Below are 17222 nucleotides of genomic sequence, written 5' to 3'. Positions count from 1 at the left end.
GCTTCATTCAGAAAGTACTTTATCCATCTACATACTTCGGGAGAATTAGGAAGTCATTTTTTTTTAAGTGATTTGTGTCTTCATTCTTAAGTATATAAAAAATAAAAGTGGTAAGACTGTAATAGATTACTGTTTTGTTAGTCTCCTAGTAGCGTAGAAAGAGGATAGAAATAGAGATCTATTTATTTTTACTTAGCTTCCCCAACACCCTGCATTTTCTAAGATGTCATTATCCTTATCTCTATTGCATGTCTCTGCTGCTTGTAATTTCCGCAAGCAACAGAATCAGCAGAACAAAATTGGTGTGTAGCTTTTTGGGTTGTTTGGGGGTTTTTTTGACAATTTCATCATTTCACAAAGTCGCTGTATTACAGCAGTGCTGTAGACAGCAACTGAGGCATTCAAGGTGATTGTAGGCTTAGGGAAACGGCGTTGCACTAGTTCACCTTGAAGGTAGGGTTCTTTACAACCACAGAAGTCATCCTTTTTTTCACGAAACACATGAATTTAAGTTTTGTATAAAAAACGGTGGCTTTGATACCCCCCCAGGTTTTCTAGAGGAAGCTTTTTGGCTATCACTGGTGAGTGACTGATTAGATTCTGCAAAAGTTGACGTCTTTGCTCCAGTTCTCTGTAGTTCTTGTCAGCTCTTTGGAGAGCTGTCAGCTTGAGATCTGGGCTGTTTGGAACATAGCTGTGAAATAGTTTCAGGTATTTAATTTGGTTTTGACTTTTCCTGGCAGTTGGTGGTTTTACACCTGCATGGGGAAGATACGAAAATCTACAACATGCGTGGTAGAAGAAAAGCGGCTTACTGCACCATACTTTACAGATAAACTGTGCTGACATACAGTTCTGTCAAAAGCAGAGTGTCAACTGGAAAAAGTGCATCTATTTTTCTCTTGGTTAATGATATGTTACTTATAACAATAGCAGCTGAATGAGTTTTACTTGAAAATTTGTTTTGTGTTCTTTAATATAAAGAATGTTGCATTGTATTTGCCAGACTTGCTTCTTCAGGAATAGCTCTACATCAAAAAGTTTTCTTTGTGATGGGGAATAACCAAAATATATATTTTTTTAACGTATTTCTAGAAGGCATTTTTATCACCTGTCAGCTAATTGAATTGAGAGTATTTGCCACTTGTTGAGGTACAGGATTTAATTTAAAAAAAAAAATTTGATTGACCAATTATCAAAATTAATGTTGCCAAGAAGTCTATGTACTTATAGTATATGTTGATTGATCAGAAGTTGTTAAAGCATGAGTATAAGCATGGTATCTTCTCACTTTTAGCTTTTTCCTGTGTGTTTACAGTTTTTCCAGGTTACAGTGTGCTTTGTGCTCTGCTCTTATGCTTGCTTGATCATAATAAAGGACTAAATACCATAGCCATTGGCTATCATGTCACTGTGTAGGGTCTTCGTATTATATCATCTTCCCATATCAGGCTCTCTTGGTATAAGTTGTCCTAACTTTTTACTTCTGAATTCTGCAAATACGGTTACCAGAGGATTCAATCATCTGTTAGCCTCTCTTTTGAGACCAGCAGCCATCCTTTCTAATGATGAAATGCTATGTGCATCAGTCCACAGAGCAAGAAACAATAAGTGTGTGTTTGGATGTGCAATAAATGAACTTCCCGGACTAGGAGGTTGCAACTTTCCTACTGTAACCTTCAACATTACAGGCGTGTTGATTTTACTTTTTTTTTTTTTTTTAGATTTAAACACAGGCTTTGATGTTTAAGATGATTTTAAATCTGTTGGACTTTTGGACTTTATTTGTTAATTCTTGAGGTATTTTAGATTCTTTTATGGCTTCAGTATTTCCTTGTCTCTTCATAGGACCCCAACTGAATGCACAACTAGAAGGTTGGCTTTCTCAAGTACAGTCCACAAAGAGACCTGCAAGAGCCATTATTGCACCGTAAGTTTGAAATCTGTTTTTTGTATATATAATACTTGATTAGTTAAATGCCTCTTTAATTTGAGTGATTTTGAAAACTGATGAAAGCTAATTTTTAGCTGAAAGGAATGTCATGTGGTTTCTAAATAAGTTTTGGATATGGCATGAAATGGAAGAAATCTGTGCACATTTTGGTATATGATTAGTTTCCTTTTGGTGATGGACTGAAGACATAACCTTCACTTGTGATCCACTAAGATAAGAGGTGTATTAGTGGAGTGGTAGTCTAAAGATGATAGCTCTTTCAGTGCACTACTAGTATAGAACAGCTACACATATTAAACACACACACACACACACACCCCCAACAAATAAACGAAACGCCAACATCGCCTCCAAATCAGAACTTAGCAAAGCTTAAAACAAAAGTAATGAAACACTGTTCAGCTATTCAAAATGGTTTACTCTTGTTATTTTAGTTTGGTTCTGTTTGGGTTTTTTTGTCCACAGGAGAAATAGGGATCGTCTATAAACTATTTAGGTAGAATTCAATTTACTGAAGATGGTTGAGACACAGAATAAGAAAAGTATGTTGGTCATTCCAATTTATTGTGAGTTGGAAGGAAACACTAGAAAAAGCACCTTAAAAATGATGTTTTTCCTGTACTGACATAGCATTAGCATAATATTTGAAGTATTCCATAATAGTATTGAATGTGCAAAAGAAATTGTCCCAAATCTGCCTGAGTGTTTCTCGCAGGAATGTCTGGAAACAGGCCTTTCAGCTGTGGATTAGGTAACCTGGGTTCTTTTTCCAGAACCGCTGGAGGTCTTCCTGTGGTCTCACCAAATTGTTTCATTAACCATGCCTTTGTTTTCCCACCTGTAAAGTGGGATATGGCTAATAATATTTTTGTGAAAGATTGAAAAAGCCTGTAGCAGAGGGAACCTTTCAGAAGGCTCTGTAGACATTGTCATATAACATACCTTGCTGGTTCACTAAGTTTCAGTCTCCTGTTTATCCTTTTAGCATGTATGTTAGTACCTTTCTGAGCTCTTCAGAATGAGTGAGGTAAGTGACACTGAAGTAAAACCCCAGGGTAATTTTCGGGATAACTTGCTCCAGGTGATGTTTTGTGGATGTGTATACATGCATGTATGCATACATACATATGTAAATGTACACACAAGTGTAAAATCCTCCGGTGCTGTCAATGGGGAGCTCATATCTTCAAATATCCTGTATGTCCCAGGCCTTGGAGCACGTATCATTCTCAGTGTCATTGTATAAAAAGACCATCTGGAAAGCTGTAGTTGTGTTGTTTGCACATACTTGACTCAAAATAAATTATAACTATTGACCTAGGGTCACAGGCACTCCAGAGGCGATGTGGCCCAAGCACTGTGCAATGTGGGCATGGCCTTCTGCTGTGGACATGCTGCTGAGTGACCGTGAGCTGTTCTCCACCACTTGGCCTGGGACCCTGGGGAATGAACGTCCTCTGGAATTAATGCTTTTAGCACTGTAAACTGAGTCTTCTCCTGTTTTTAACAGTCTTGAAGGGAATGGGTCTTAAGATTTGAAACAAGTAGTCAGAACAATTATTAATGTTTTTGGAGCACACACAGGAACACGGGTTGAGAAAGGCTCCAGGCTGGAGTGATAGGAAATGATAAAGCGTATGTTGCGTTCTCCACAGTAAAAGCTACCGTACTGTGTTCCACTCCTTTCCTTGTGCCTATTCATTCTGTTGCTGAGGTATTCTTCTTCAATGACAGAGCATTTTTATTCTCTGTTTATCTGCTGTAATGTTGCCAGATCCCTCAATTGTCATCGTATTCAGTTACTGGAGTGTGGTGAGAAGAGCTTCTCCAGCAGCTTGCTATTCCCTTGTTCCCTGGCTGCACTCTTAGCATTATCATGAACTTCTGGTAATATGCAGTTGTGTAGTCTGCCTACTAGTATCTTTTAAAAGTAATGAAAGGTGCTTTAATCTGGAGGCTGACTTACTAACTTTCAAGTAAATGGTCATTGATAGTTCTTTAACAAATACGTCCCTCGTACATTCAGTACTGGAACAGTGCTCTCCAGCTGTTCAGGAGTTGATTTTTGGATCACTCTTACTATTTCTAGCTCATTGGGGGCGAATAAGATGTTAACATTTAATAGCAATATCAACATATTTAAGATGTTAATATTTAACATGTCAACATTTTGTACACCTTGATTTGCAGCCATGCAGGATATACCTATTGTGGATCTTGTGCAGCCCATGCTTACAAACAAGTGGATCCTAATATTACGTAAGTATAGAAGTTTTTCTTTACAAAGTGTAAGACAATGCCATTGCAATTTTCTGAATTTGAATGTTCTTTTTACATTCTTACACCTCGAAGTACTCAAATTTTAATTTTGTACTCTTTTTAGTCTTTTATGCATCCCTTCTGTTTTAACATCATAAATGTTCAAATTGTTTGGATGTTGCAAAAGAAAAAATAATGTAGTATTGTTGAAAATGAAAACATAAAGCAGTATTTTCAAAAATTACTGAGAATTATTGGTAACTAACTTTTTAGAAGGGAGGGGTTAATGGTGTTCTTTTGCAGGTAATAACATTTAATTTACTTTATTGCTTTATGTTCCACTGCTTTTATAAAAGTCCAAGCTGGGGTTTTTTTACTGGTCACAGGGTGTCTTTGTTTCTTTTTTTGTTTTGTTTTTGTTGGGAGGTTTTGTTTGGTTTTTAAGTATGTTAAAATATTTGATCATGATTCTGCATTGGTTTTTCAGTGCAGGATTATGGGCTGAATGCTACCAGGATTCTCTTCTGCTGTGGAGAAAGTGACCAGTGTGTGTATATAATATTGGAAGTCAGTGAAAGTTACTTGCTGTAATAATTTTAAATGGACTTGTGTTTCTTAACAGCACAACAGTTTAAAAACTGAAAAATTTAAAAAAAAAACCAACACACTACTGTAGTCTGTGCCTGCCTCTGAAAATATGAATCCAGTTATTCTAGGTTAAAGGAGTATAATTCTTACGTGTTCAGCTGACTGCAACTTTTTTTTAAATGACAAAAATTTAAAATATCTCCAGTATTTACTCAAAGTATGTATTTTGCAATGTTAATATAAAAATTGGCTATGTCTGTCAGTTGCTTATGAGATAACACATTGTAATGCTCTCCAAAGGCAATGGTTTTTATTCTTTCTAAACTATTGTAAACAAAGTGAAGATAACTTACAGCGTGACAGATAACAACTAGTTTTTCTAAAATTTCTAGAACAAGTTGCATTCCCCAGGTTCAGTGACATGGAGTTGATTGAACTTTCTGGATCATTTGCTATTTTACCACATGGGATGTTTAGACTTGGCCAGTCATTCATCTTTCAGCTGAAGTATTGCACATTTGGATATCTTGTTTTTGAGCTCTGTAAAAAGTTTTGGTGTTTTAGTATAGCTTGCTATAGCACTCCACATGTAAGGGGGAAAAAGAAAAAAATCTTTACATGTCTGCCACCCCTTTAGTTCAGTGCCAGAAGCAAGATGATATTATCCTAAATCTGAAAAGCTGAATTTCCTATAGGTTTTTTTCTTCTTTTCTTTAAGTCCTGTGGTAGGAGACCCTTAACATCTAATCAAGAGCCAGGAACTGAGGACTTGATGAAATAACATCACGATGACATGTGAAAGCTTGCAGTGTCGGCTAAAGCTACGAATGTGCAGGTCCAAGTCCCTGTTGTTGATGCAACAGCTAGATAAAACCAGCATTTGAGAATGACTTAGATTTGAATTTGGTGAAATCCTAAGTAAGGCTAATCAAGTAAATAAGTAAAAAGCTCTGAATAGATGATAAATCCATAATCCTCGTTTGAGAGCACATACCTGTAGTTGTTGAAGGTGGTGTGTAACTGAAGGTTGTGTTGGTCCAAGGAGAGAATCCAAGAATCTGTTCTAACGGGCTATAACACATCATTCAGCCTCCAGATGAGTCCAGTCAGACAGATTTCTAGCTGATGAGTGCCCTCTGATATATAACGTGCTTAAGAGGTTTAAGGCTACGGGAAACATTATTGAGCTGATCTCATGATCATTTCTGAGATACCGAGCAAGGCTAGGCCATAGATTTGATCTGTGGTCTTACACACAGCAGAGTAAAACTCTATTGGTAACCACCAGAAAGTATCACTTTGTACGTTTTTATTAAACTTGTTTCTCTAAACCAAGTCTCTGTACAATTGCAGTTGTCTAAATTGTGGGCTTTTGTGTTAATTGTTGTAGCCGAAAAATTTTCATTCTTGGGCCTTCCCATCACGTGCCCCTTTCCCGATGTGCACTTTCCAGTGTGGACATTTATAGAACACCTCTGTATGATCTCCGAATTGACCAAAAGAGTAAGTGCATGATAAAGCTTACATCTTGAAGATTGCTGAGGCTTGAGTATTAACTGTGGTACTGCAGTGCTGAGGACTCTTGTTGGGCACTTCATTGATTTTAAGTGGCATACAAGTATAAATCTGTTTTCACTGCAATGAAAGCTAACTTCTGAAAGATCCTGGTGGTTGCAGGCATTGCTGTATTATAACCTTAATGTCTCTCTTGCTCCTGCAAGTAAAGAATTCTCAATCTTTGCTTATCTTTTCCATTATGAGTGTGTGCCTCTTGACAAGTGATCTTTAAAAGGGATCTCAAAATTAAGAAGTGTTACATTTGAATAATAGCTCACTACACACCTGCTCCATTACTCTGAAGTATTCTGTCTGCAAAAAAAGATAGTGCTTTAGTTGGTCTGAGTTTATTTCTGATAGAGGAATAATAGAGGAACAAGGAGCTGCTTTTATTTGGATACATTATTGCATGTGACTTTTTTTAACTGGCAGAGTACCTACAGAATTGAAAAACGGTTAGTCCATGAAACACCAGTCTTTCAGACTAAGCTTAAAGGTGCGATGAAGATCAATTTGGTATTTTGACTTTCATGTGTTTTGAGGTATAGCTAAATAATGCAATACTTTTTTCAGAAGGGCTACTTAGTGCAGATGTATTGCTGTTTCACCATGACTGTGATTAAGCAAGCTAGTTCAGACTTTCCACATAGTGCCTGCAGAAATTTCCTTAGGTAACAAATGTGTCGGTTTCTGTAGAACTCCTTTATGGAGTGGAGAAGGAGGCACAGCCCTACATAAAATTCTTCATCCAGGGGAGAGTTTTCTAAATGTAGAGATGACTCTGCATACCACCAAGTGTACTCGAGAGTAGAAAAGATAACTTATAAATGTGGATTACTTAATCAGTTTTTGCTGTCTCTAGATTTCATGATTTGGTTAATAATGAATTGTATTAAATAGTAACACATGCAGCAATGGTTCAGCTGATCAGCAATTTTTATTTTTTTTTTTGAAAACACGATGGTGTAGTTTGTGAAAATAAGAATTCAGTGACTGGGCAAATGCATGCATATTTTCAAATGTGTTTTATTTGTGTTACTTAAATTTTGTATCATAACTGAAAATCTTTCTCAATATACTAACAAGGTCATTGATTTAACACACTTATTTCATAAACAGAATCAATTATGTTTGTATCTTAATGACTTGAACATAATTTTAATCCTGAATTTATTTAAAAAACAAATGGTTTCTGATGACAGCCCCTGGAGGCAAGTGATTTGTTATTGTGGGCTTGTTCTGATAAAGATGCACTATAGCTTGCTTTACAGTGTTTAAAAAAAAAAAAAGTAGTAAAAATTAATCTTTAATTTCAGTTTATGGAGAATTGTGGAAGACTGGAATGTTTGAGCGTATGTCCCTACAGACAGATGAAGATGAACACAGTATTGAAATGCATTTGCCTTATACTGCTAAAGCCATGGAAAGGTACTAGGGCTAATTACTTCTTCTACAAGAATGAGCATTATGTGCATTAAATGTTTGAAGCATATGTGAAGTGCAGTAGGAAGTAATAATACCCTTTATGGTATATAATACTCTATATGGTGTATAATACCCACACTCCCCCACCCCCCAGTAAAAATTTTGGGAAGGAGAGGGTCAGAGACTAGGATTAGTTGCTGTAATAGAAACTGTGAGCGGAGCAAACACCTGAATGATGAAATTGGAACACCGCTTATAAACAAGTTTATATTGACTTAATAGAGTTAATATTAGACATGCTTTCATGAAACTTTCTCAAGAGCTGATTTTTTTTTTTTCATTTTTGCAAGGCATCTCTGAAAGAAGTTCAAATACTAATAGGTGTTTTCTGTGGGATTTTAAGTTTGTTTGGAGCCTTAATACTAGTTTTGAAATCGGGGTTCTGTTTACACCTGCTATTTCAGATGAATACTTTTAATAATTTTTCTTTAAAGGTGATAATTTTTGTCAATTTGTGGTGGTTCCCCCCCATCTTTTTTTTCAACTTTTCTTCCATAGTAATTGTAATCTTCCCTGGAGTATCAGTATACAGCTGGGTGGTGTCTTGAGCATTTTCATATACGTTGGAAAATTACCCAACATTTGTGCAGCATCTATACAGGGAGAATTTCATTCTTACTTTATTGCTGGTTTCATTGTGTCTTTTCTTTTTGTTTGCCTGGTGTTTTTACTTTGCAGCAAAGATAAATACTGTTTCGGGGGGGGGGAGGGGGGATGTGTTTGCTGAAATTGAAGTAATTTCAGGTTCTAAAACAACTTCCTAGTATGACCTTACCAAATTAACTGTATCTTCAATTCAATAGTGCCCTTTTAAAATATTCTGCAATTTCAGTTAGCAAGTCCTGAAAAAACTTCAGATGTTACTTGAATTATAACCTCTTTTCTTTTGCTTATAAGCCATAAGGATGAGTTTACTATTATTCCTGTGTTGGTCGGAGCACTGAGTGAGTCAAAAGAGCAGGAATTTGGAAAACTCTTCAGTAAATACCTAGCTGATCCTAGTAACCTCTTTGTGGTTTCTTCTGACTTTTGCCATTGGGGTAAGTTTCACATCTCTTCATTATAACAGCATGATGAATATTTTGTGGTGATTTTCAAATACTGTATTCAATATTACACACTGAACATTTTAACTTCTGGTAAATGTATCTTTGAAACTTAAATGCCTTTGTAAAGCTAAAAAAGGATTTCTCTTTTTTTTTAATCTGGAACAATAGATGAAAAATATTAATGTGGTAATGTGTTTTCAGTGTAGTGGAGGAAATAAATGGTGAAGGTGTATGGGTTTATATGCATGTCTTTACTGTTGCAGTGAAAAAAGTGTCTGAAGTTTCCTGCTCTTTTTACTCTTCTTTTAAGCACCTCAAAGCAACTTGCAAAACTAATTAGCTAAAAATTCACTGGACATGGCAACATCCCTCTAACAGAAATAAGTTTTGTATGTTTTACTGCTGGGTAAGATAGCAGATGGAGTATTTATGCCAATTCACCAGAGCTATCCCAGTTCATCTTGGTGGCAGAGCTATAAAGACTCCAGAAGCCTTGACTTCTGTCCTGCTTTAACACTTTATTTTTCTTCTAAGTGTGATAATAGCTGGAAAAGGGACTGCTTCAGAAAGATACGTTTTATGTTACACAACAGACCTCCTTCCCTCTTTTCATTGTCATCTTTGGTCAACTTACATAATTAAGTGCATATTTTACTCGTCTTTGAATTGTGGAATAGGTGGAGGTATATAAGAATGACCTGGGTTCTGTTGTGGCTAATGAACCATCTAGAACTGTTCATTGAATTATCATGAACATTTTCTTTTAACCTTCATTTACTGTGGGTATTGTTGTGCAAGCAGAAGTGGCCTGACTCCAGGGTTGACTTTGTCAAGAGGGATAGCGAAATGAAATGTTGCTTTACTTTTGAATTTATAGAATTGGATTCCAAGGCAATAACAGGCAATTAATAACTGATGCTGCAGTGTCAGTTCTACGTAGTAGGTTTTTCTTTCGGAATATAGCTGCCCGTCATGTATTTTTTACTTCGCTTCTGGGCTGCTGCTTTGATGATTGCCCTAGAATTTCCTCAGTGGACCTAAAAAGTATAAAATAAATGAAGATTACTACTTTACAAATATTATAATTTCAATTATTTAGTAAGTACTAGGGAGTGTTTTAGCTACAATTTTTCCCTTTTTTATTTTATACATGATTTTTGTTTCAAGGTCAGAGGTTCCGTTACAGTTACTATGATGAATCCCAAGGAGAAATTTATAGATCCATTGAGCACCTAGATAAAATGGTAAGTTTTCAGATTTGGTGGAACTAACTAACAAATTTCTCCTGTACATTACATTTCTTTGAACACTTTAGAAATTTCTCTAACAAAATATTATAGATTAGCTATTTTATTGAATGTTTACTTTTCCTTAGCTGTTGTTTTTAGCTAGTATCCTCCATTCTACTGACTGCGCACATTATATTGCGGGTATAATCTAGTAAGCATAATTTATGAGAATAAATGCATGTTCGCCTACCTAAAATGCCCTAGTGTAATGTAATTCCTGTCCACATACCCTCATGTTTTTGAGAAGCAATAAGAATCGTGAATCGAGTATTGTGGTAGTTCAGGCTTGATAGCTATGATACCTGCATATCGAAACAGCATTGTGATTATGCTAATGGTTTCAGCAACATCCATTTTGAGGAGGAAAGGCTGTAGGGTATTGTGCTGGTCAGGAAAACGAAAGTCACTGTTTCCTTGGGAGTAGTCTTCCCCCACCCCTTACTCTGTAGTAGGTGGTGGGGGAAAAGCAGTAGACCATACTTCTTTCTGGGTTTGGCAAATGGCTGAAAGGAATGCTAAACACATAAAGATCATAGTGCCAATTATGTTGCATTTTCTTTGCAGTCACAGGAGCCAAGGATTTCTTTTTAAATGAAAAAATTGTGTTAACGTTCAAGACTGTACTTAAGGCACAGAATAGAAGTAATTCTTCTGGAAATACATAACCTTAAAATTTGTTTTAAAACCATTTGGATCATTTATGTAACTTCTATAAAATCTGTTAGAAGAGAGGACTGTTGTTATTCAGGGCATGTTAATTTTTTCCGTGTCTTGAAGGAATAAATCCTATCTGCTGGAGAGATCTCTGGAGTTTTTGGCTTTGTGTATCCATATTAACCTCTTTGTTTTTCCACTGTTCATTGCTGGAATGGAAACAGTAAATAATTTGCCTTCATTCTATTTATCCCATTTTTAATAATTCTTGTTGTCAGTTGAGAGGTTTCTCTATAAAGACAAGTGTTTTTCTACAGAGTCCCGGAATTTGCAGCTCTGAGTGTTTTTGCAGGAGAGCAGATTAAGGTGCATTAGCAAACATTAGTTTCCCCTTGTTAATTTCTGTGGTGAAAGCTTGTAGAAAGTCTGGACTTTGGCATTTAATTACTTTCAGTGAAGACATTGCTGCACCAACTCTTTCTTTTGGTAGTTATTCAGCCAAAAGGAAATGATGTTTTTTGTAACATTGAAAGTGATGTCTAGTGTCTAATAACTGTGAAAATACTTTTTCAATCTTAAGTTTTACTGGAAAACTAAACATGCTGTGTAGCAGTATTCTGTGGTTATTTTTTGCCTGTTTATGTCATGCCATATATGAACACATGACTCCGTATTTAAACTCTGTACAGAGTAGGTTTTGCTTTCAGTGAATTTCAGAAATTTCTTTTTGGCAGTATCGTGGGTACACTTGGGACACTATCCACAATGCCACAAAGGTCTCCCTCTCATGTTTTTCCAGCTTTCGGAAGGAGTTTATTAAATTTTTATGCCCCACTCAGCTACTTCTTGTTTCCTTATCTAAGTATTGAATTTTTTAATGTCATTTGGCACGCTAAAGAAACTTGTATTGCTGTAACCACTAGGCCTCTCCACAGAGAAAATAGCTTTAAGATAGATGCAAAACTGTATTAAAACCATCAGAGGTTTTAACCTCTGCTATTGCTGGCCCAATAATTTTATTGGACCTAACTAGTGAAGGAGTCGGCTGAGTGCTTTGTAAGCAGGAAGATATTCTGGGTTGAGATGAAATTACTTTTCCTTAGAAATGCCCTTGTGGGAGGACAATGGTCTCTTCCTTATTTAGGCTGGCCCTTAAGTATAGATGCATGATGATTTTCCTGGCTAGTGCATAAACAGCACTGAACGCTTTGGGCATTGAAGATTTACTAACCTGGTAACTGCTGTGGGAAATTTTATTTGCTGTGATTTTAAGTTAGAGCCCTTAGACTCCAGCATAAAAAAATAGAGAGTAGTAAATATTGCTGGGCAGACATCGGTTTCTCCATGGTAACTCTAAATGTGACCACTCTGTTACCCTGGGGGTACCACAGTGCACCTTGTGAAGTGATGGTGAAAGGAGTAAACAGCCCCACGGTTAATAAGGGTACCTTTGGGAAGAATCCTCAAATGAAGAGTTATAATTGAGCAGCTGAAGTGCAATAATTTGTTTGTATATCATCACCTGATACCTACCATCTTTTTAAATAAAAGTGGGGGAGTATTCTGCAAGACGTTGTTGAAGAGTAATTATTTTTTGATTATGGCTAGCCAGAAAACGCAGACTGCTCACTTCAATCTTCACTGCCAGATTGCTCATTTTATATCTATTTGTGAAACCTTTATGCCTCACTTGAGTGAATAGGAGGATTCTGTTACCCTGAATGCTGAAGGGGGAGGGTAATGCAGGCACTGAGGAGGGCTGTGTGGGAACAGCCAGCAGTTGTTGTGCAGGAGCCGTGCACAGCACGGGTGGCTTCTCGGGTGGCTCTAATGAACTGCTGAAGTCTGGTGGCTTCTGTGGAGCTGCTACGGTGTGCCAGCACCTTCCACAGTGCTCCAGCCTGGGAAGGCTTCTTAGCTTGGGTATAATGCAAGACCATGACTCTCTGCCTGGGCGCCCAGCTCCCTGCTCTCTCTGCTGTGCCCAGCCAGTTATTTTCCTGTTGGTTGTTTATCTTCTAGTCTGAGTGACTCACACATACAAAGATAGTTGGGACTGGCTAGTGCTCAGACCAAGTTTGTTTCTACTTCAGTAAGTGTGCTACTAGTTTATATTTTTTTAAGCGTGAAGAAGAAGCTGAAGTAACTGATCACAAACTTAAACTTGACCAGCCAAAGGATTATTGGAGTGTAGTATAAAATAAGCCTGTGGGTTGGTTGGTTTGGGTTTTTTTTGTAAGCGTGTAGATACTTGGTCCTATGGGGGATGATATTTAAGAATGTAATTGCTTTTAATCATATTAAGTGCACTGTGCTAGGATACTATAGATGCCATTTACAGTGTCTGGTTAACTGAGATATGCAATTTCTACATGGTGCCATAATAACCATGTGATAAACTGCAGAACTGTGTGATGGTTTGTATTTTTATCATGTGGGTTTTGTCGTGTATTTTAACTCTGTTCTAAACCATGCCTGACTGAGTTATTTGGAATACTGAAAATGATTAGCTTCGTACTTCTGCTTTTTAGAAAAATAAAACACAACCTGACAAAAATGTTTCCTTTGTTCCTCAACACCATTTTAGACTGAGAAACAAGCTTGGTAGTCTTTGCTCCTCTGCCACAACAATTTTTAAATCCAAAAGATTGAAAAGTTTAGTACAGCTGAATGCTTATAGGATATGCATTAATACCCATTTCCTATGGATTTTCTCCAATCTGTGATGTATGTAGCTCTGTTAGCATTTGCTGGGATGAACTGCATAGCTCGAAACGTTTTGCGGTGCTGAACTGTGCATTGAAATAAGCTTACTAGGCATTCTGATAAATCCATGTCTGTTCATTTGAGACAAATGGTCAAATGCCTCTGCCCAGTATGTTCCAGTGACTTACAGCTATAAAATGAGTCTTTCAATTGAGCAGCCATTTTCATTTTAAAAAAAGTCATGAAAGGGTTTACAAATGGATAAAATATATTCTTATGAGCTGTTCAGTATCTGAATAAGTGCCTTATGCATGTTTAGTTTCACTTGAGTATATAGTTAAGTTTGGTTCTGCTTTCTTTAGCTGTGTATTGACATGTACAATTTACAAGTAAATGAGTGGTTCAAAGACATGCTGCTTAAACTTTAGAAATGCAATGATATCTATGTAATCACTGCTAGTTAGAGAATAGCTACCTTTATTTTTTTGGCACTCATTTAGGTTCTGTAGATCTGGAGTGAGTAACAGCTGTAATTACCGGCCAGGGGTCCAAACACCTTCTCCATGACCCTGGAAGAACTGAGCTCTTGCCAGCAATTGGTCAGCATAGTTTGGTTTTATTTTTCCGTAAAATTTCTCTCTCTATGAATTCATCTTATGTCTGTTTTTAATTAAAAGTACACAAAGGTTGTGGTTATCGTTGCTGTTTTCTAATCCTCCCTGACTCTCGTGGGAATCTCCAGCTCCTCCATTGTAAGCTGTGATCCAGTCTGAGTAATTAGCGTATCTGCCAGATCAGCCAACGCCCTTGCAGAGTATTCAGGAGGTTTCATTCTTAAGGTGGAGACTTCAGACAGACTGACTGCTTCTTGCGTCGTGGTTTCTCCTTTTATCACTCACACTGTCCCAAAAGCAGGGGAAGGGGTTAGGACAATTGCAGAAACCTCAGGAGAAATTCTCTCCCTTTCTGATATCAACCTCCCATTGTTCCCATGCAAGGTGTATGTTTTTCTTCCAGTGTCTAAGGAAAACCTTCCTGTTTCATCAGCTACATGTAAGAAGCACAGCTATGTGTCTTACTGAATTAGTGAGCGTCTGGAGCTCATTTACCTGGTGAAGGAAATTAATCATTTTCAGAGGAAGGAAAAACACAAGAGGATGGAGTCTAATACAGGCAAAATAGCAAAGCCATGATAAAAGCCAGACAATAGTTGATTTAGACTTGCTTTAAACTACTCTTATTGTATTTGATCTTCTCTGTGGGATGGGGTAAGAGTAGGCTGTATGTGGAGTTGTAGGATTCTTTTTGCTTTTAAGAATGCAGATGTTTGTATATGTGGAAGGTTTTGTTTTTCATACATGTTCTGGTTTTCATAGTATGACTCCATGGGATCATGGGTCTCACTGTGGATGGAGAAAAGGATGTATATATGTGACTGCCTCATGTAAAGTGGAAGCATCATCTCCTGGCTCTTACGTTTCTGTCCTGCACCAACTTTCTAGTGCTTTAGAGATGTTCTGGATCTGCTTTTTATGCTCTGAGCAGATGGTCAGCCTGTGCCCAGATCAGCTGCCTTGCATGCCTGATGTGTCTAGGATACATTATGCTTGCTACGTGCTTGAATTGCATGTGTGTATATTGATGATTTGTCTAGGGTTTTTGGACATCCAGAAGTCCCAGGCAAGTGCTCAGCCCTGAGCTCTGTTACCAGGGAGAAGAGATGGAGGCAAAACTTCTTCCTGCTTTGCCCTTTTAGTAAATTTGTCTGGTTATTGCTGTACAAAACCCTATGGAAGTAGGGCACCCTTGGAGGTGGGGATCAGCTAGTCTGCGGGAGGAGCTTTTTTAATATGAGCTTTACTGGTATCTGCAAAGATAGCTTCACAGATCTGTGGATCATTGACAGCTTTGGAAGAGCTCCTGCACTTTTAGTTTGGCAAGGGATGGCAACAACATGACTACAAGCTAGAGCTCACATGCTGAGATTCCCTTGATACCCTTGATACAAAGTAGAGGTTTTTTCCTCCTGAAGTATTCTGTGTTACGATAAATAGGTGATGTATAAACATCTGCTTATGAATGTGTGAAGTAATCATTGCTATCGATTCTTTTTCAGGGTATGAGCATTATAGAGCAGCTAGATCCTGTATCTTTTAGCAATTACTTGAAGAAATACCATAATACAATATGTGGAAGACATCCTATTGGCGTGTTATTAAACGTAAGTAACTTTTGATTTGTTGAAAAATGTAACTTTTAGCAAAATGCTTACATTTGTTTTAAATAGAATATTGCTGGAGTATTGCTTAGTTCTAAAATGGCGAGTCTTGAATTAATTTATTTTTCCAAGTGTTCTCAACTTGGTCTCCAATTTCCGTGTCTTGCATATAGACAAATGTAAGCTCTTACAAGGGCTGAGGGTTTTCAGTTACCTAAGGGAGATGAGGTACCATGTTCCTTTTGAATTGCAATGAAATACAGTCATTCACTTTCTCTTGGCCCTAAATAAACAAACAAATAAATCCATCTCCCTGAAGAAGTACATACTTACTCTTTTGAGTCAGTTCTTACAAACATGTATGTATTTTTTCTGTATTGCTGTTAGCTAGCTATTGTGAGTGCCTTGTGATGTCTGGCAGCGTGTTTGATTTTTGCAAATATGGTGAGAGATTGCTTCTGTAAGTATTAGTGCAGTGCCCCATTAACTCATAAATTAATGGCAATTAGAATTCAGATTAACTGATACTTTCTAGTTAGTGTATTCTGCTTTGATAATGCAGTACAGACATAAACCTGGCTTAACTTAGTTGTCTAAATTGGGTCACAGCTGCTTTACAGCACTGCTGGAGTGCTGCAGACTTCTCATATTGCTTTTGAGTGAATCTCACTGTATTTTTACTGTAATTCAAATCTGAAACAGGAAGCATGTTAACCTTTTTAAAAGGGAAAACTTAATTCACTGGAAATGTAGTCTATATGGAGAACATATAGAGGAACCTTTTAAACTGGAGTCTATAAAAGTTTGTATGAGCAATATCAATGTTGGGGATGCGTGTAGCAAAATTCAGTACTATGACAACTCTGCAAAAACATCCAACTCTTAACCTCAGATAATGATTAGTTTTGCAGTGAATCTGAGCTAAATTCTGTTCATTCACTTCTGCCAATTGTCACGCTTCAGTAAATTATCTTGGTACATTCTTTTTCCTTAATGGAAGAAATATGATCTAAGAAGTGTTAATAATGTTGGGGTTTTTTTCCTGTTACATCTGTGTTTCTGTGTAAATTCCCTATGGAGCTGAAAGCATTGTTTCTAAAGGATCTGTTTGGAAAGGTTGTTTAGTATTGCTTTATAGAACTGCATGGAGGTACATAGTGCAGTGGGGGGAGTGTCAGTGAATGAAACGGCACAGAAATGTGTTAGGTCCACAAATTACTCGGAGGTGCTTATATTATTATGAGAGATGGTGCAAGGACCCCCGGGTGAGGGGAGAGGACTGAGATCTAGAAAATGTCATCATTTCACCGATACATTTTTTTAAACAGCTTTTTTTCTCTCTTCAGGCTATCAACGAGCTCCAGAAGAATGGAATGAATATGAGCTTTTCATTTTTGAATTATGCTCAGTCAAGCCAGTGTCGAAACTGGCAAGACAGTTCTGTGAGTTATGCAGCTGGAGCA

General features: G+C 37.2%; 1 protein-coding gene across 1 annotated transcript in view; it reads left to right on the top strand.

Moving 5' to 3' along the window:
* Nucleotides 1–17222, top strand: part of MEMO1 (mediator of cell motility 1) — a gene marked incomplete at its 3' end in the record, with an annotated part of 30583 nt that extends 13361 nt beyond the window's left edge. Inside the window, exons 2-9 of the mRNA XM_009331085.1 lie at nucleotides 1849–1930; nucleotides 4145–4213; nucleotides 6192–6304; nucleotides 7675–7786; nucleotides 8741–8883; nucleotides 10060–10136; nucleotides 15658–15762; nucleotides 17106–17222. Of these exons, the coding sequence (XP_009329360.1) occupies nucleotides 1849–1930; nucleotides 4145–4213; nucleotides 6192–6304; nucleotides 7675–7786; nucleotides 8741–8883; nucleotides 10060–10136; nucleotides 15658–15762; nucleotides 17106–17222 (818 nt within the window). The remainder of the gene's footprint in view (nucleotides 1–1848; nucleotides 1931–4144; nucleotides 4214–6191; nucleotides 6305–7674; nucleotides 7787–8740; nucleotides 8884–10059; nucleotides 10137–15657; nucleotides 15763–17105) is intronic.

Source organism: Pygoscelis adeliae, unplaced genomic scaffold (assembly GCF_000699105.1).
Source record: "Pygoscelis adeliae isolate BGI_AS28 unplaced genomic scaffold, ASM69910v1 Scaffold218, whole genome shotgun sequence".
NCBI classification, from domain to species: domain Eukaryota; kingdom Metazoa; phylum Chordata; class Aves; order Sphenisciformes; family Spheniscidae; genus Pygoscelis; species Pygoscelis adeliae.
This window is presented reverse-complemented; position numbering and strand designations above follow the sequence as displayed.